We start from the raw sequence: 20,591 nt of genomic DNA on the forward strand, positions 1-20,591 counted from the left end.
GGGCAACAATTTACCCACTGGCCGGCCACACACACACATGCGCACATACACACCAACATACACAAACACACACACACATCCTGAGGGGCTGGAACTGGGAGGGGAACTTCTGCTCCTCACTTGATGCAATTTTCCATCTGCAGATCCACTGATCTTTCTTAGACCCTTATACACTCTCTTTTTCAATTTACCTTAGGTGTCATGGAAAGAGTATTGGATGTGAGTCAAGAGACATGAATCTGAATCCAGGCTCTAACATTCACTAGCTGCCTCACCCATATCAGTTTCATTTTTCTTAGTGCTGGACCTGGCATCAGAAAGACTTGAGTTCAAATCTGGCCTCAGACACTTACTGATTGTGTGATCCTGGGCAAGTCACTTCACTCTCTTTGCCTGTTTTCTCATTTATAAAATGATCCAGAGAAGGAAATGGCTAAATCACTCCATATCTTTGCCAAGAAAACCCCAGATGGTGTCACAAAGAGTCAGACACAACTGAAACAACTGAATAACAACAACCTAGTAGCTGTGTGGTCATAAGCAAGTTGCTTAAACTCTGCCTCAGAGTGGTTATAAAGTATAGGAAGACTAGAAAGGTTGGAGGGAGGGTCAAGGTTAGGGAGGACTTTAAATGCCAAACAGGTTTTTATATTTGGTTCTGGAGGTGACAGGGAGCCACTGGAGTTTACTGAGGGGGAGTGAGGTGGTGTATGACATGGTCAGACCAGTAGTGCATTGGGAAAAATCATGTTGGCGGCTGAAAGGAGGGTAGGTAGGGCTCTAGGTACAAGAGAATGGGCCTTGTCAGGAGTCTGTGGATCTCCCTCGCCGATGGTCTTCATGTGTACACTGACTGACCACGTGCCAGGGATGCTGTGCAGGAGAGCCATGTTCAGGTGGGGCTTACCCCAAGGTCCTTTCCAACTCCTGTGATTCTCTGAGAATCAAACTTCTTTTTCATTGTTGACTTCCCATTGTTGTGGTCTGGTCTTTTCCCTCTGCTTCTTCCCCCTTTCTTCATCACTCCCATGACATCTCCCATGCCTTGGGGCTTTATTTTCTGCCTGGACGACAGAGCAGCCAAGGTAGGGGCCCAGGGGCACTGGGCCGAGAGAACATTTCTGTCGTGGAAAATCCACCGTGCTGACTTGCATCAAAGCCGGACGCCAAGCTTCTGGGTGAAGGGTGTTTTCTATCTCATGGGTTCCAGAATTCTAGCTGGTGTTTGCCACCATTTAAACTATTTCTCAGCCCCAGCTATTTATTTTTCCAGAGGGCAACAGCTCCATGTGATCAGTACCATAAGCATTATTTGACGGATGAGGACTCTGAGGCTCAGAGAGTCCAAAAGGTTTCCCCAGAGGTCATACGTCATGTTAGTGGGGAATCTTGAGGACCGTAGGATTGAAGGAAAAAAACCCTGTGCAAAATACTGTGCTAAGCACTGGGAATGCAGACAGAAAAGCAAGGTAGTGGTCACCCTCAGAGAGCTTATATTCTAGTAGAGGAGACACTTACAAAATCAGAAACAAAGGCTCAGTGGTCCTCAACAGACAGTGGCAAAGCAGATGGTAAAACTGCATCTTTAATGCCATTTCCACTAATAAAACCATGTCCCTCTCTGACATTGAACCATTTGACGATGGAATTTAGTAAGAAATATCTTTTTTCTGGGTTTTCAGTAGCACAAGCTGCCTGGGAGGTGAGAGGTGCAACCTCTGCAGAGGAAGTTGCTGGGTCTCATCTCCACAAGGATTGCTTCCCATCAGGAGAATCAAACAGAAGACACACATGCTCGGGTGAACCCTGACCAGAATGGGTCAAAAGGGCCAACCTGGTAGAGCATTGCAATGGAACCTGTTGAGGGCAGGGACTGCTGGGTTTCATCTTTGTGCCCCTAGGGCCAAGCCCAGGGACTTGCATACAGCTGGTGCTTCATATTACTTATCGCTTTGTTCAGGAAAGGTGAAGGCACTGGCCAGTCAAGGTCTGGTAATCCACTGAGACACATATAATAGCCTCCTGCTCTTTTCAGACTTGCTAAAACGGGAAGCTGACGGAAGAGCAGCTCTAATTGCTACCCATGCTTGAATGCTAATGTTTTCATCCTGCCCCATGCTGAGCGTCCTGGCAGATGACTGTGGATAGAATTCTTGCAGATCTAGCAAATGGTGAGGCCCTGAAAACTCTGCCCTGCAATATATATATATATATATATATATATATATATATATATATATATATATATATATATATATATGCAAGGGGAGAAAAAGATCGCCCTTCCTTTTGCATAAATGAAGCCACTGTGGCTCTAGGCAACACAAGCATTATGGCTGGTCTCGAGATCAGAAGGGTCCACACAATTTACCTGGTGTTCTTTATTCTCTGACATCCTTCAAACATCCCATCTGTTCTCCTTTTTCCCCCTCTTTATTCTTTCTGAAAATGAAAACCTTCCAAACTAATTAAGGAGGATATATCCTTTCCATGTCGATAGGTAGCAGTGACCCGCGCAGAATTGTAGCCTGTCAGATTTGGAAGAGATGTTAGAATGTAGCATGCCAAAGAGGGGGGACCGTATTGATTATACAGTTCAATGCTTTAATCATATTAACAACAATAAGAGGCAGCATTTCTAGTTGATGGGTAGCACAAACATTATTCCATCGACAGAGGAAAATGGGGCTCAGATAGATCACGTGATTTCCCCAAGTGACAGAGCTGAGACTTGAATCCAACTCTTAGTCAAGTGACCCTTGTAAAGAGCTTAGCACGATGTATGGTACATAGTAGGCACTTAATAAATGCTTGTTCCCTCTTACATTTGAAATAAAAGGAAACCAAGGTCCTACTAGAAAATGTGATTTGTTTAAAGACACTTAGCCAGTTAGCAACAGAGACACTGTGAAGCCAAGTTCTCCAAACACCTAGTCCAGGACTGTTTCTACAAGATTTTTTGCAAGTTAGGTGGTATTTTGTTTCTATATTTGAATGTAATTTTCCACCGTGGCCATAGCCACTCTGAGGAGACATGAAAAGGCAGATAAAAGACCTTTGCTTGAACCTGCTCCCTTTCTTCTCCCACAAAACAATCAGCCTCTAGTCTTCTGTTTATTGCCAAAGTTCTATGCTTATCACCCCTACTTCCCCACCCATTCATTCACTGCTTAGCCCCCTTCAGTCCCACTTCTATCACCACCTCTCTCCTGAATCAACCTTCTCTAGTCATGGATTGCCAAACAAGAACGTCCTGATGGGCAAATTCAGCAGCCCTTTATCAGTCCTCATCTTCCTTAATTTTCTGTAATGTCTGACACTGTGAGGATCCCCACATGCTTTCCTGGATGCTCTCTCTTCCATTGGTTTTCATGGTACTTCTTTGTGCTACACACTATGCCTTCTTTGGCCTTTACCCTGGCACCTCATCCCTTTGCCCCCTAAATATCATTTCCATCTTTATAAATGATCAACATAGAGGAGATTTGTTCTAGAGGTTGTTGAGGTATCAGTTCTCAAGATATCTAAAAACAGGAAAGGATTAGAAAAATCACAGACTTTCAATGATTACTGACCCTGGTATCTGCCTTCCATCTCTAGAAAATCGCTCTAAGACTAATCTACACAGATCTCAGGGGTATCCATGGTAAAGACACGAGACGGGGATAGGGAGATTTTCACAAGCAATATTTTATAGCAGACCACATGTGTGCTGTCAGAGAATTGATGAAGAAATAAGTGCTTATGGGTCACATTGTGCTGATTTGCATCAGCCATTCCCCAATTGATGAGCATTCCCTCAATTTCCAATTCTTTGCCACCACAAAGAGAGCTGCTATAAATATTTTTATACATGTGGGTCCTTTTCCTTTTTTATTATCTCTTTGGAATACAGACCTAGTATACAGACTGGGTCATAGGCCTTTGGGCATAGTTCCAAATTGCTCTCCAGAATGACTTGATCAGTTCACAACTCCACCAACAATACATTAGTGTTCGATTTTTTTTCCCCACAGCCTCTCCAACATTTATTATTTTCCTTTTTTTGTCATAGTAGCCAACCTAATAGGCAACCTACCCATCTGAAGATGTTGGTTCTGTGAACAGAACCAACCAAGTCGACAAAGAATGCCTCTTGTCTTTCTAAATTCTGATGTTCATTTGGTTGGACAGACAGTTCATGGGGCTGGGCCAGAAGTAGTTGCATCTTTTTTTTTCAGGGCAATGAGGATTAAGTGACTCGCCCAGGGTCACACATCTAGTAAGTGTCAAGTGTTAGAGGTCAGATTTGACCTCAGGTCCTCCTGAATCCAAGGCTGGTGCTCTGCCTAGCTGCCCCCGGAAGTAGTTTCATCTTAGACAGGCAACATGGGTGGAAAATTATCCAGGGCCAGAACTGAATAGGAGGAGAACAGGTTAGACAACGTTTAGACAGTTATGAAGTAGCTTTTAATGACCTTAAGTTTCTCTCTGAAACAAAGACAGCTCACCTTTGCAACACCGTTATTAGTACAGTGATGCGCTATGACTTGGAGTCATGGAATACCACAGTGTCTGAAGAATTAAATATATGGATCACCCAGAGGGCAATGGAGAGCTGTCGGGAGGTTGGGATTTGAGAAGGCTGGAGAATATATGACCGATGAAGAATTGCTTGCACAGGAACAGTGTGTAGAGGAGATTATTGGAGAGATGTTTGACCGGCAGTGGAGGTGGGCTGCTCAGGTAGCTAGGGTAAGGAACACCTGTTGGGCAGCCTAAGGGAGGCTCCTCGTACATTGGGTAGGCCTTCTTTGGGAGACTTAAAGGGGCACATTTATGAAAGTCACATAAGATGAGGGTTACCATTTGCCCTATTAAAGTGACTACACCAATGAGATCACAGATGCATCTGTCATTTATATAACACTTTAGCCTTAACACCATTTTTCATTTGCATGTTTCCAGAACTGAGCCCAGGGCCTCATCCATAGTAGGCACTTAATGAATGTTTATTTGATTGCCCTGAACTGAATGAAATTGACTTGGGCCTGGTGGCTTTAAGGGTGGAAGATTGTCAGGTTACAGAGCTTGGGAGGTTGGGAGTTTGGTGGAAAGCTTTCTCAGCAGGGGGAGAGGGTAGGGCAGAGAGAGAAGAGAGCATGGATGGCTCATGTTGTTTCCTGGCTCTCTCCCTGATCCCTCTCCCCCCACCCCCACATGCCTTTCCAACTTTGGGCACAACTGTATTGGGGAATGTGATGTCTCTGAGCCAAACAGGGACATGGTGCGGGGAGAGCCAAGGCAGTGAGCCCTTGTAATCATCCTCCATCTTGCTCTGAGTTTCACAAAAGGAGAGTTAGAGCCACAGGAAGAGAAAAGAGCAGTGGTCCCGATAACCCCTTCTACCGCTCGTGTGACATTGCCAAAGTCATTTTCCCTTCCTTGACTTGAGGGTCCTCACATGTAAAATATCTACGTTACCTCCCAGTTCCTTGTTTTTATGTTATATGTCCTAAGAGTCCTTCCAGCTTCTAAATCTTATCCCTTGACCTACCTCTGTGGATATTTGACTCTGTCCGAGCCATCCAGAGCTGATTTCCTTTCCCTTTTACCACCTACAAAGTTTTCATTTTTAAAAAATTCAACAAACATGTATTCAGTTCTTCTCCAAAGGGCCCTGCCCTCATGGAAATTCACAGTCTATTAAAGGGATAAGTATCCCAATCCAGAAGGCTCTTATGTGCAGTAATTCACAATAAGTTCATAAAAGAGACCCGAAGTTCTTGTGATGTCTGAGGAAGGAATGATCCTTTACCCGAATGCTGTGGCCTTATTGACAGATGCTTCCTTCCCTATTTATAAACACAGGCGTGATTATTTGGATAGTTAAAGATTTCATGTGTACAGATAGATACATAGATGGCTGCACTGATACAGACAGAAAGACAGACAGATAAAATACGTATGCGTGTGTCTGTGTGTATGATACTCCAAACCCATAGGAAACACATTCTTGTGCCTCAAGGTTTGAGTATGATAATAATAGCTGACATCTGTGATATTAACAGCGGCCCCTTGGAACTCATAGGGAGTCTAGATTCATCCCAGAAGCAAAATAGTCCCAATGAGGAGGGTTGGGCTCTTTTCCAGCCTGGCTTGTGTCTTTCCAAAAGTGGGTTAATAGGTTCCCTTCTAGAAAAAAAGTCCTTAACGTACAAAACAGATCAGATTTAGGGCGGCAGTTTACTTCCTCAACCACAAAAGAGATGCTTAAAATACAGAAGACTGATGAGCGCGCATTAATAAGTACTTAAAACATAACCCATCATACCTACTATGCTCTTCTAGGAGGTAAGATAACTTCTATCTGTCCCATCCAGGCAACCCAAGAGGTCCAGATTTCCTGGTCAGTGGGGCAAAGCTCTTTACTCCTTTGAGGTTTATGATGATCATATTAGTGGATCCTATTAGGATTGCTGGATGGTTTTCAAGAGTAGAATTGCCTCTCTCTGGGACTGTGGGTCTCCCCTCTCACAGGCCTGTTTCCTGCTCTGCAAAATGCAGGTAGACTTTAAATATAGCTTTATATGATTCAATCTTAAAATTGGAGGGAGGGGGCTTTAACCATCCTCTTTCAAAGCATCCCTCTATTTGCCATAAAGATTGCCACCGCCAGGGGCAGCTAGGTGGCGCAGTGGATAAAGCACCAGCCCTGGATTCAGGAGGACCTGAGTTCAAATCCAGCCTCAGACACTTGACACTTACTAGCTGTGTGACCCTGGGCAAGTCACTTAACCCCCATTGCCCTGCAAAACAAACAAAAAAAAACTAAATAATCAAAGCAGAGTTTATTTATGAGATACTATTTAAAATTAAGAATACAGGGAAACAAAATGTACAACCTGACTGCATTGCGGGCGTGTCTCTTTCCACTGCATCTCTTTCCCACCTGCTGGCCTGGACCTTTAATACCATAAGGGCCTTAGCCACCTCCTGCCTCAGGGCATGCTACACTTTCCTTGCTCAGCTACTTTCTTCTAACTCCTCTTAATCTTCACTTTCTCCAACCCATACCCTGTGCTCTCCACTGCCTCCTGGTCAGTCTGTCTGTCTGCTCCATCAGTCTGCCCTCTGCCGCCTTTGCCGCCCCTCCAGTCTTGTTCGCCTCTCTTAATCTTGTCCCCTGGCCTTTCCTCCTTGCTCCTGGTCCTGCGTTACTGTTTGTCTCATCCCCCCTTCTAATCTAACTCCCAGGTTTATGTACACCTTTTCTTCTCTTCACTCAAATCTCGGGGCCCTTTGCACCCACACAGACCAAGCTAATCTGCCAGTCAGGGCTGCCGCTGGTGGGGGTGGGGGGTGCACTCGAGCATCACGTGCTACGCCAGAGGCTACCCCAGAGCTCAGGATCTCTCAGATAGCTTCGCTCAGGGCGGAGGGAGCTAGGGGCTTTTTTCCCCCAGCTGTCTGACCTGGCGTCTTGTACAGCCCACGGGGCTTTTTGGCTCAGCTGAAGCAGAGGGGGCAGGGTACCAGCACCTCCCACACAGAAGAGACCCTGAGGGCCTAAGGCTTTCTAATCTCAGCCCAAAGGTAGGGTCCCCAAATAAAAATAAATTTTCACAGTACCTAATAATCCAGAATAAGTAGCTGAACTAAGAAGCTATCAGATGGTTTGCCTTCTGGTGGAACAAAGGGGATGGGGTTGGGAGGAGGCATGTGGATGGCCTCCCCTATCCCAAGATTTCTGTCTGGAAATCTTCTGTGGTGTCTTCCTGCACCCCTATCCATGCCAACTGTGGTTGTCTTCCTCCAGTTGCACTTGCCTTTGGCATGCTTTGGAGTGCCTACCCAGGTGTAAAAATCCCTAGTTACTGTTCTGAGTCCGAGTATTATCTTTCCTGTTTTATAGAGGAATTAACTGAGGCTCTTAGAGAATAAGTGACTTGCCCAAAGCTATCACCCAGGTCTTTAGACAAGTCCAGTGTTCTTTTCACTACAATATGCTGCTGAATATGAAATGCTATTAGGGAATATGGTAAGTTTGGAGTCGAAGGTTTTTTCCTCATACTGTTTTACCAACAGGAAAGACCAGCAGAGGTTTCTACAAATATAGATATGATTATACAAATAGGTCATGTATAGGTAACTTATTTTTTTAATTCCTCACAGATCCTTTTAATCAGCAGGGATGATTAGGGAAGACTTCCTGGAGGAAGTGACATTTAAGTAGGTATTAAAAGACTGGGTAGGAATTTGCAGATGATCCAGAAAGAAAAGTGTGGGCATCAACAAAGATCACTGGAGACTATGTGTATATGTGTGAGTCAACTTTTTTTGGGGGGGGGCGTCACTGAATTTACTTTTCATATGCCTACACAGGACTGCCTGCTAACAACACAAGACATAACCTAAATGTGAGTGAGAGGAGGGACCTGTCCTTGAGTCAGCTCTCAGAAGTGCCGCTGGAGTCCCAGGTGGAAGAGCTGACCACCAGGTACTCTGTTCTGTTCACTTCCCTCATATAATGTTTGCTCTTTCCTGTGGAAGGTTGTATCTTATCCTCTGGGACCAGCCATAGGGACTTGAATGAACCAAGGGTAGACCAGCCAACAGGTGCCATGTTGTATTCCCAATAACTGTCACCAGGTATATAGTAGTGTCTGGATCACGGCAAAGGGTCCATACACAGACTCACAGCATCCCAGAGATGGAAGAGGGCCTCAGAGACCACCTGGGCCAACCTATACCTGAACAAAGATGTCCCCTACAAGATTCCTCCAAAGTGATCGTCTGGCCTTGCTCAAAGGTCTCTAGTGAGAGGGAACACCATTCTTCCCAAGGCAGCCCTTTCCACTTTTGGATCACCATAATGGTTAGCAAGATTATCCTTCCCCCAGGCCCACACCTCCCTCTCTGTAACTTCTGCCCCTCCTAACTCCCTCCCTCTGGGGTCACATGGAAAAAAATTGCATTCTTTTTCTACATTGCTTCCCTTCAAATTCTCAAAGTCAGCTATCATCTTCTCCCAAGTCTTCTCTTTTTCTTTAGTACAAACATCTTCTCTTTCTTCACCTGGTCCTCACATATCATGAGTTCAAGTCTCTTCATTGTTCTGGTTGCTTTTCTTCAGACACTCTCCAGATTATTAATATCCTTCCTAAAAGGTGGTCCCCAGAACTGATAACAATATTCCAGATGCAGTCAGATGCTGGTAAACCGTATCTCCAGCCCTCCCCTGACCTGCTAGCTTAGAAACCCTGTCTAGAAAGGAAGTGGGATGAGTCTTAAAGCCACCATGCTGGCTCTTTGGGATTGCTGTTTGCTTTTTAGATGCCCATAAGCCATCCCTTTAATAACATTCCCTAGAAATTTGCCAGCAAGAAAGTCAAGTTTATTGGCCTATAATTTGCCAGCTCTGCTCCCCTCTCTTTTTTGAAACTAAAGACAAGTCTTCTCTAATCCTGCGGCCTGTCATACTTTGGAATTTTTTTTTTTTTAGGGCAGTGGGGTTTAAGTGACTTGCCCAGGGTCACACAGCTAGTAAGTGTCTGAGGCTGGGTTTGAACTCAGGTCCTCCTGAATCCAAGGCCTTATACACTGCGCCACCTAGCTGCCCCCCATACTTTGGAATTTTTCAAAGATTGCTGGCAGCTCAGGGATCAGATCTGACAGTTCTTGGGTTACCACCCTCCCAATGTAGCTCATCTGAGCCTCATGAATTGAACCCAGGAGCTTCTTAATGCTCTCTTGCCATCTCCCTCCTTATCTGTAGTTTTAACTCCCCCTTAGCCATTTCTGTGCTCTTTTACAATCCAAAGATCATTCTGCTTGGCTGAGAAAAGAGAAGCACAAGAATCGAAAACCTCTGCATTCTTTTCATCATCTGTTATCAGGTTCCTACCTATTCGATCCCCTCTTTAATCACCCTCTTCTCAGCATAGCTTCAATAGAATAGCCCAACCTTTTTTGTCGTATAAAGCTTTCCTCACCAAAACTCATACAGAACTGTAAGGGCGCCTCCCTCCAGACCTCTGCTCATCACAAAATCTAAGGCAGTCCGTGAGTTCCCTTCGTATTCACAGTGGTCTCTTTGGACAAATCCTTTTCCTCCTCTTCAGAATTGTCTCTGAGATTTAATCTGGGAGTCAGATGCCGACACCTGAACTTCTCCATGAGTATTTCTGGAAAAATTAGCACTCACAATAGTCCCTAAATATCTGGACGAAAGATTTTAATCTCAGCACAAAAAGCAGCTCTTAGTGCTTGATTGTGTTACAAACAACAACAGCTGGTTAATTAACTCTATTCTCTAAGTCTTTGAAAGCACTAAAGTGGGCTATGGTGATCCTAATAATGAAGAGGGGCTCCTCTTTTCCTTTGCAAGCCCCTGGCCCTACAGTAGCCCCATGGGACCCAGTTAGTTCAAGACAGGTTTTGGGAGGTTAATTCTAGACCTGTGATTTCATTGGTATATGATGCTCCTTTTGTGGAAAACCCCCTCTGCCAAAGCAGATCAGCAACCTTTCCTGAGCCTCATGGTCTTAGAGAGGTGCCTGGGGGCCCAGACAGGTTGTTGACTGGCCTTGGGTCACACCACCACTTGTGCAATAGAAAAATTAGAGCTTGCATTCAGGTGGCCCTGATTCCAAGGTCGGCCTTCTTATCAATTATACTATTCAGGAAGCTAGGTGGTGCTATAGCGCACAGAGCGCCAAGCCTGTAGTCAGGAAGACTCATCCTGCTGAGTTCAAATCCAACCTCAGACACTTCTGAGCTGTGTGACCCTGGGCAAGTCATTTCACTCCATTTACCTCCATATCCTCATCTGTCAAAGGAGCTGGAGACAGAGAACCTGAAGCTCCAAAAGATTAAGTGAAAAAGTCCCTTGCCTGGATTGCCCACCCACCCAAGCAAGTGTCTGAGCCGAGCTTTGAACTCAGAGATTTCCTGCTTCCAGGCCCATCTTCTTCCCAATGTGAGTTGTTGGAGAAGTGAAGTTTGCTTTGCATTTGTATCTGTTTAGACTTTTGATCCAGGCTGAGGAGAATGAAGCCTTGAAAGCCGCTATGAACAACATCCTGAAGGTGAAGGAGGAAGACTTCAGGCTATACCATGAGACCATGAGCCAAGTGAAACAGATCTTCCTCCAGGCCCTGCGGCAACAACAAATGGAAAAAAACTAATAGCTGTCCCTGCAGGCAGGTCCCTGGGGAAGAGACTGGGGAGGCAGAGCAGGCCATAGGAAGGCAGCACCGGGCAGGCAGCCAGGACCGGGCCAGGATCTTCCTGCCCCAGAATCCCAGCCTTGGGTTTTGCTTGTCTTATTTGCAATCCTTGGAGAATTGCAAATGGAGAAGGAACAGGATCCAGGATGGGGATTGGGCTCCGGTCCCCATCCCCTCTCTGTCTGATGGTGCCATTAAAAAATGAATCGGTCCAAGGGAAAGTCATGCAAGGCCTATTCCCTCCCTCAGGGCGAGACCATGACAGTGCAAGTGGTTCTGAAATCGCATCACAGTGTGGACCAGGCTCTTTGTAAAACTCTAGGATGTAGAAAATCCAAGGTCACCCTACCCAAGAAGCTGCAGTAACAACAGCTTGTAGAGGATGTTGGGAATCATGGGATTTTAAAGTGAAAAGTGACCTTAGAGATAATCGAGTCCAATCTCCTGTGACAAATGAGCCCCAGAGAGGGAAAGGGACGTGTCCAAAGTCACAGAAGCAGTAAGTGATGGAGTTAAAATTTGAACCCGGGTCTCCTGACTCCCAGGTCACCACACTATGCTGCTCTGTTCATAAAGTGCCTTTACTTCCATCATCTCATCTCAGGCCCATTTTAACCCTGGGAGGGAGGAGTGATCCTCCTTGTCCAAGGACACATGATTCATAAGTGTTAGGAGGTAGAACTAGAATTAATTTCATTTCAATTAAATTCAACAAGCATTCATTCAGTGCTTACTGTGTACAGGGCCCTATGCTCAAGACTAAGGATACAGAGATGAAAAACAAGTGGCGAATGCCCTGCACACAAATATAGAGAATGTGAGCTAAGGGGCAGACTCCCTACAGAACACACCAGGAAAATCCAAGATGGCAGCCATAGTTGAACAGCTGATTGGGGAGAGGGAAGGAGTAGAAGAGAGAGATTCCAATAAACAAACAGGAGGAGAGAATGCATTCCAGGAATAGAGACAGTGGAGACAGGAGGAGGCAGGATGGCACCAGGAAACCACTTAGGAGTCCAGTGGTCCAACCACTTGCCTGGGTGTGTGTGTAGGGCTGTTGTGTAAAGTAATGCTGGGAAGGTAACTTGGAACCAAATCATGAAGACCTTAAATGCCAGGCAGACGATAGGCAGACACCAAAAGCTTTTGGACAAGGCAGTGCTATGGACAGAACAGGAAGACAGTTCTTCCAGCAGATACATGAAAGATGAATGGGATGGGACTTCTAACTCGGTTTGCAATGTTCTTTCCGCTATCCTAGGGTCCCTCTTGTAGCCATTTATCCATTGTTTTGGCTAATTCCCAATAGCCTCAAAGCTTCAAATGAAAACCCATGAGGCAAACATTGAGCCCAAGCTCATCCTTTCCAAATAGGATTCATTTCTCAGTGCCCAGAGACAAATCCTTGGCCCAGCAGGTAAGTCCTCTCAGTAATGACTGTCTCAGGGGCTGGTGTGGGGTATTTTGTACTTTGTATGATTATCCCCAAACAACCCCTTGGCTGAGGTTATCTTGCTGGATGAATTAATCTTCCTAATAGACTGTTCTGACCATCATTCTCCTGCTCTAAAGACTTTGGTGGCTCCTATTGTCTGTCCTTGGGAGCTCTTCCTAACGTGGCTGCCAGCTACCTGTCCAGGCTTATTTCCTAGTCATTCCCTTCGCATACTACATCCTGCTCAGGCTGGACTACTAGGATCTCATCCTGCCCTCTTCTACTTCCGTGTCTTAACCCAGGCTATTCCCACGCCCCGCCCCTGTTGAAATCTCTCTCTTCCTTAAGGCACATCTCAAACGTCATGTCCACAAGACCTCCCCTGACCTGATTTGGATTCCCGCTTCTCTACCCCCAGCATCCACCATCACCACCAAAGCTGGGAATGATCTCTTCTTCAGGTTCCCCCTTCTCTCCTCCTGCTATCATTGCTTTCTATCCTATGTTCACGTTTCTGGCCTATGTGTTGTGTTCTCCCACATCCTGAGTAAAATGTAAGCTTCTTGAGAGCAGGGGCTGTGTCATTTTCTGTATGTTTGTAACCCTTGGCAGGGTTCCACCCCTGCCCTTAATAAATATTTATTAAATCCAATTGGATTGTAGGCCAAGGATCTTTAGTTCCTCCATGTAGCCACCATCTCATAAGGCTCTTAGAATGTAGCACCTGGAACTTCAGAATGGAAGGCGTCCTAGAACCCCTCGCTTTTTACAGATGAAGAAACTCGAACCCTCAGAAAGGAGACGGCTCCTCTAGGGTCACAGGCATGGTAAATGGCAGAGCCAAAAGCCACACCCCCATCCTGCTGACTCCATCCCCAGTGTCCCCTCCGCACTGGACACCATGGCCGAATTAGTGAGATGCCCAGTGTGGCCACAGTGGAAAGAGCCCTGGATGTATGGGCCCAACTTTGAAATTTAGAACATGTGCACACATGGCCATCAATAAACAAACATGAAGTGCCTACTGTGTGCTGGGCACTGTGCCTACGAAGCAAAAGACAGTCCCTGCCCTCAAGAAACTCACACTCTAATAGCCTCTTTCTGGGCCTCAGTTTCCTTATTTGTAAAAGGAGGAGGTTGGACTAGATGATCTCTCTGATCCTCCAATCCTGGGAGAGCCCCTGAGAACCATCTAATCACAAAGTATAGTCTTGGAATGAACCTTCCCACTGCAGGGACTTCTTCCACCATCCCCCTGTATCAGGAGACACTGCAGGGTCAGAGGACAGAAACCTGGCATCAGGGATGGTTTTTGGCAGCTCCCTGGCTCTCCACTGACCAGGAGAATAGCTGGTCCCCACCAGGGATACTGCAGGGAGCCAGGATATAGGATCGTGAGCTGGAGGGAACCACAGACACCAAAGCATCCCCCACCCCCTCATTTTATAGGAGAAATATCTGAGGCCCAGAGAGGAAAAGGGATTTACCAAAAGGCCCAGGGAAGCTTCTGGGGCACAAGAGCTTTGGTAGATGAAGAGTGATGGCCTCACTTGTTGAGAGCCAGTGGATGTCCCAGTGAGGGTTAGAAGTAGATGTGGATGAGGGGGTGGCTAGGTGGCACAGTAGACAAAGAACTGGCCCTGGATTCAGGAGGCCCTGAGTTCAAATCTGACCTCAGACACATGACACTTACTAGCTGTGTGACCCTGGGCAAGTCACTTAACCCCCATTGCCCCGCAAAAAAAAAAAAAAAGAAGTGGATGTGGAGGAAAGGAAGAGGATGGGCTAGCAGAGGCTTCAAGACATGTTTTACCTGCTACAAACTGCCTGACCAACCACTCTATAATACAACCTTTGGGATGAGAAATGTCTCCAATTGAATCATTCGATTTAATTGGAAAGAAGAGCATTGGACTTGGAATACCTGGTTTCCATTGGGTCTCTGTTCTTTACTGGCCTTGTGACCTTGGACAAGTCCCCTTTCCTCTTTCTGGGCCTCAGTTTCTTCAGGTGTAAAATGGGGAAGAATTGAAGCAGACCTTTCAGGTCTCTTCAGGTTCTGAATCCTGTGCTCTATCCCAGGTCCCCTGGTTCCAAATCCTTTGTTCTTTCCACTCTGCACCCTTCACTGCTTCCCCAGGCACCGCCCCTTCCTGCCCTTTGATATTCCCATGTGGCACAGTGGGAAGACTGCCGCACTTGGAAGTCAGCTGACCTGGGTTCCAAATCCCCGCTCTGCCGTCAGCTCTTTGTGTGACGCAGCTAAGTCATCTCACCTCGGCGGAGCTCCCTCCCCTCTTTGAAGAGCCAGGGTTTGGACCCGTTGACTTGTGAGGCCCCTTTCCATCTTCTGGTCCTTTTCCTGTGCAAGCCCTTAGGTTGGGAAAGCCAGGTACAGCGGGGACTCTTACATGACCCTCCTGGCTTTGGCGCAAAGTCCTAGATGAGAACCGAGAAGCTTGGGAAGCAGCCCCACCTTCCCTCACTCCTCTTTATCCCTTCATTGCTACTGCAGCTAACCAACCTCCTTTCCCACCCCACTCCAAAGAACAGGCATCTTCTACAGTAACCACAGAATCTCAGGGTGAAGCGGCAGCCGGCACGAGCTCTGGGCAGAGCATCCCTAGAGCCCACTAGGCAGTCTTGCCCTGTCAACCTTCTGGCATCCAGCTACTGCATCATGGAGCCGGGGAGCCGGGATAGTGGTGACTTCAGAAGGCCCCGTTCTAGCTAGGACGGATTGCTAGGACCTCTTTTCTTTCTTCCTTTTTTTTTTTTTTTGGTTGTTTTTAGTGAGGCAAAAGTGACTTGCCCAGGGTCACACAGCTAGTAAGTGTTAAGTATCTAAGGCCGGATTTGAACTCAGGTACTCCTGACTCCTGGGCCGGTGCTCTATCCGCTCCACCACCTAGCTGTCCCACTAGGACCTCTTTTCAGCAGCGACGTGCCCCTGTCATTACCCAAAGACGAGAACAGAAACAAACCGAGTGAAAACCAGATTCAGCTTTGGTTTTGGAAGTCCTTAGGTGAGGTGTTCCTAGGTTACTTTGTTGCAAAGCTTTAACCAGATGCCAACCAGGGATGGAATGGCTGCCCTTCTCACTAATTGAGTAATCAGCAGACATTAAGCACTTGCTGCAGGTTGTACTCCGTCAGAGATAGCTTAGGTAAATCAGGAGAGCTGCCCAAGCAGAAGAATGAGGTGGCCGTCCCTGGAACACTTCAAGTAGACACTGGGTTCTATAGATGGGATTCTTGTTTGAGTGTAGATCAGGCTGGGTGACTAGAGGTCCTTCCGGTTTTGTGATCCTATGAAGAAGACCCTCTCTGCCCTCATTGGGCTCATGATGCAGAGAGCGCTGAGAGCATCTGCAGTCAGAGGAGCTAGTTCAGATCCTAGCTGTGTGATGTCAGGCAAGTCACTTAACCACTCTGGGCTTTGGTTTCTCCATAGAATCAGGGAGGTGAACTAGATTGAGGGTTCTTGACCTTTTTGTGTGTCATGGACCCCTTTGGCAGGCTGGCAAAGCCTATATGGATCCCTTCTCAGAATAACTTGTTTTAAAAAAAATTATAAAAGTATTTTATTATTTTCCAGTTCAACATTTGTTTTTATAAGATTTCCAGTTTCAAACTTTTCTCCCTCCCACCCTCCCCAAGACAGCTAGCAATCCGATATAGGTTATATATGTATAATAACATCAAACATATTTCTGCATTTGTCACGTTATAAGAGAAGAATCAGAGCAAAGAGGAAAAACCTCAAAAAAGAAAAACAGCAGCACTAAAAACAAAAGAAATAGTATGATTCAATCTGCATCCATATTCCACAGTTCTTCGGAATCACCTTTTTAAATGCACAAAACAAAATATATGGGATTACAAAGGAAACCAGATCATGAAATAAACTTGTAATTTTGTTCCCATCGAAGTTCATGGACCCCTTGAAATCTTATCCATGAACCCCTCGGAGGTCTGTGGATCCCAGGTTAAAACCATTTGGACAAGGTTGTCTCTAAGATCCCATAAGATGTTAATCCATATCTATAAAACATTATGTAAGTATAGTAGGGAAGTACAGAAAATGTGCTTTATGAAGTCCAAACATGGACTAAAAACGGGCAGATGCTTGGCACTGGGAAATTCAAATGCTCCCACTGAAAACCAAGATGTGACAGTGCCTGAGTGGTAACTTCCCTTTAGGGAAATGGTAAAACTGGCCCACAACCTCCTCAGCAAATCCGAAGGCGCACGGATTCTAATTCTGGCCCCCTGCATTTGGAGTGGGGGAAGATTCAGTGGTGAATTGGCAGAGAGTTTCCCTTGGCACAGTGTGTCTCTTGTGGGGGATGGGCTGGGGAAGGGCCCTCTCTGTGATTATAGTGGTCTTAACTGGATTGCCAGGAGAACGTTTAACCTATTTAGAAGAACAAACCAGTTAAGGTGTCCTCATTTACATACTAACACGAAATGAAGCAAATTCCAAATCATTGTTCTCTTCTTGTTAGCAGATGCTCCAAGGATGTCTGCCGGGCAATCCTATGTAACAGGATTGTAGTATTAGAGTACCCATAAATAATATTGGCTATACATACACACACACACCACACCACACACCCATACCACAACACACCACACACCCATACTTCACACACATACCACACACCACATACCACACACCACACACATATCACACAGAGTTAATCTGGAGGCAGGTCAATGAGATCCAACAGGACTAACTTCATTGCCTACCTTTGGGGTGAGGCACTCTGACTTAACTATGTTATAGGAGTCATTACTATGTATCAGTCCAGGGAAGGCCTCCTCTGACAAATGGGCTCTGTCCAAGTTTGGGTGCTGCTTTATAATAGTTGTTTCTTTGTTCTATTGCTTCCACCTTGAAAGCAGAATCTGGCTTAAGTCACCAAGGATTCCCAGCCCTTTATAAAGATCAGACTGCTAAAGCAATACAGATCTATTCGCACCCCCTGCTTTCTGCCTTTCCTGCCAGGTACCACTCTCCTAGCCCTCAGGTGCCCAGATCAGCCCCCTGCCTAGTTCCTGGTATCCCTAAATACCCCCTTGGAATTGCACTCATCCATTCTTTTTTGGAACTGCTCCTGCAATGGAGAAAGTTGGGCAAGAGATTTTCCCAGGCAAGCTTCATTACCTGCTTCTGTCTCCCCCAGTGTTTATGGGGATGCCCCACAACAGGATTAGCTTCTGCCCACCTTGCAGTAGAGCAAACTTTGCGTTAGTAACTTCAGACATTTCCAGCTAAGAATCACAGAAGGTTAGAGTTGGAAGGAAGGTACTTAGAGATCATTTAGTCTAAACCAACCCCTCCTCTCCAATGTCCCCTCCCCCATCTCCACACATCTCATACACACACCCTAAAATGTCAGCCCTGTCAGTCACTTTGGAGGCTGAGACACCGACTAGGAAGCTTGAGAAGAGACAGCTGGTGATTGTGAAGACAGGGGTTCTGATTGGACAGTGAGACCAGAGTGAGCTGGTGTGTGCTTGGCTAAGTCTGGAGCATGAAGGGAAGGCCTTGGCTGCACATGACTTAAGTGAGATGGTGAACTGGGTTAGGACATTAGTCTGAATGCTAATGTCTCCTTAGTGCAGTGTATGCCAACGTGGCATGATAAAAGGTGGGAACAAAAGCTTCTATCTCACACAGTACATCAGAATCACTGGTTCCTGGGTTTCTTCTTGCCCAGGTCCTACCTGTTAGCCTTTCACAGGCCCCTGAAACCAAGACCCTTAAACTTTCACTAATTTCTAAACTTTCCCTGAGCTCTAAACCCCAGCTCCAGGTTCAGAACCTAGGCCCCTGTGCCTGCCTGGCTCCTTGGATACAGATTGGCAGTACCTAGTGCTCTATGACCTGCCCTTTTTCTGCCATTGTCATCGTAACTAGGTACCTGCATCTACCATTCCCTTCTATCTTTTCCTTCTTACCTCTTTCTACTATATACTCTAGATTATGAGTGGGGTTTTCCTGAAGTTGTTTTATAAGAAAAAAAAAGACAAATTCAGAAATAACCCATCAGGAGGAGGTCATTAAAAGTGAATATAAAAGAAAAATTATCCTCTTAGACTGTATGATGCCCGAACTTTTAAAAAAATGTAAATAGTATTTTTTCAATTGTATATAAAGACAATTTTCTTTTTTAAGACAATTTTCAACATTTTTTATAAGATTTTTGAGTTCCAAATTTTTTCTCCCTCTCCCTTTTCCCCTCCCCAAGATGGCAGGAAGTATGATAAAGGTTATACACGTGCAATCATGTAAAACATATTTCTACATTAGTCATGTTGTGAAAGAAGAAACAAAGCAAAAGGTAAAAAAACACAAAAAAATCAAAGTGAAAATAGTATACTTCAATCTGCATTCAGAGTCCATCAGTTCTTTCTCTCAATGTGGAGAACATTTTCCATCTTGAGTCTTTTGGCATTATCTTGGATCGTTTGTATTGCTGAGAAGAGCTAAATTCATCACAGTTGATCATCGAACAATGTTGCTGTACAATGTTCTCCTGGTTCTGCTCATTTCACTCAGCATCAGTCCACTTAAGTCTTTTCAGGTTTTTCTGAAATCTGCCTGCTCATCATTTCTTATAGCACAATAGTATTCCATTTCATTCATATACCACAGCTTGTTCAGACATTCCCCAGCTGATGGGTGCCTGAACATTCTGTTATTTCATCATATCAGACTTCCTCAGAATGATTTCAGCCCATGACTCACCTTTTCTAGTGTGGGAGCCCTACAAAATAGTCTAGATCCCTCACGGTCCCAGAAGAGAATGGCAACTGGTCCCCCCAGATGCTCCCTAGGGAGCCATCACCTTAGAAAGCACTTCCAAGAGTAACCCATCAATCCCAGAAATGTCCAGATTGCTACTAAAATAATCCTCTGAGTCCCACCCAACACACACACACACACACACACACACACACACACCCCACAATATGGAAAACAGCCATCATCACTCTTGTCTAGTTTTGGAAAGGGGCCAGGTAGGGTATAAACAGTGATTGTTTTTGTTTTTCAGTTGTATCCTACTCTCCATGACCCAATGGACCATACTGTCCATGGGGTTTTCTTGGCAAAGATACTGGAGTGGTTTGTCACTTCCTTCTCAAGTGGATTAAGGCAAACAGAGGTTAAGTGACTTGCCCAGAGTCACACAGCTTGTAAGTGTCTGAGGCTAGATTTGAGGTCTTCCTGACTCCAGGCCCAGTGCTTTATGCACTGAGCCACCTACCTGCTTCTATAGTTTACCTTTTTAGTTATAAACACTGTTCCTCCCAGATAATAACTATTTCTATGGAATTTTAAGGTTTACAAAGCACTTTCCTCGCCACAACCTCATGAGTTAGATAGTACAAGTATTATTAACCCCATCTTGCAGGTGAGGATATCTTCTAATGCAAAGGAGTTCTTGGTCAACAAAGCATAATCCTCACACTTGGGGGAGGGGGGGGGCTCTGATCTAATGAAGTCCTCTCCGTTCTACCTGCTCCATCTTTTGCATCTCTCCTCTCTGTTCCCAGTACTTACCTCCATGGCACAGGTCTTCATTACCACCTATCCACCAGGCCTATTTCGATAGTTCCATCACACCACTTCCCACCTCCTCTCCTGCTCCCACTAATCTGTCGTTCACACCAGAATAATTTCTTCTCACGTACAGTGATTTTCCTCATAAAGCTTTGGTGGATCCCTATTGCCTACAAAATAAAACTCAAACTTCTTGGCTTGTCATTCAAGACCCTCCACAATCAGTGCTTCCCAACTTTCCCCACTTTATATCATATCACTCCCCTCGATGCCCTCCACCCTTCATCCAAACCATATGTGACTCCAGTCTCCTGAACATGAGCTACATCTCCCATTTCCCTGTTAAAGACCCTAAACTCAGTCAGTTTCCAAA

At 45.5% G+C, this 20,591-nt stretch overlaps 1 protein-coding gene across 1 annotated transcript in view; it reads left to right on the top strand.

The window, feature by feature from the left end:
• CCDC13 (coiled-coil domain containing 13) overlaps positions 1 to 13,212 on the top strand; it is a 110,749-nt gene extending 97,537 nt beyond the window's left edge. The window contains 2 exon segments of the mRNA XM_043978082.1: positions 8,365 to 8,479; positions 11,009 to 13,212. Of these exon segments, the coding sequence (XP_043834017.1) occupies positions 8,365 to 8,479; positions 11,009 to 11,168 (275 nt within the window). The 3' untranslated portion in view covers positions 11,169 to 13,212.
• The last annotated feature ends 7,379 nt before the right edge of the window (positions 13,213 to 20,591 follow it).

Source organism: Dromiciops gliroides, chromosome 1 (genome assembly GCF_019393635.1).
Source record: "Dromiciops gliroides isolate mDroGli1 chromosome 1, mDroGli1.pri, whole genome shotgun sequence".
NCBI lineage: Eukaryota > Metazoa > Chordata > Mammalia > Microbiotheria > Microbiotheriidae > Dromiciops > Dromiciops gliroides.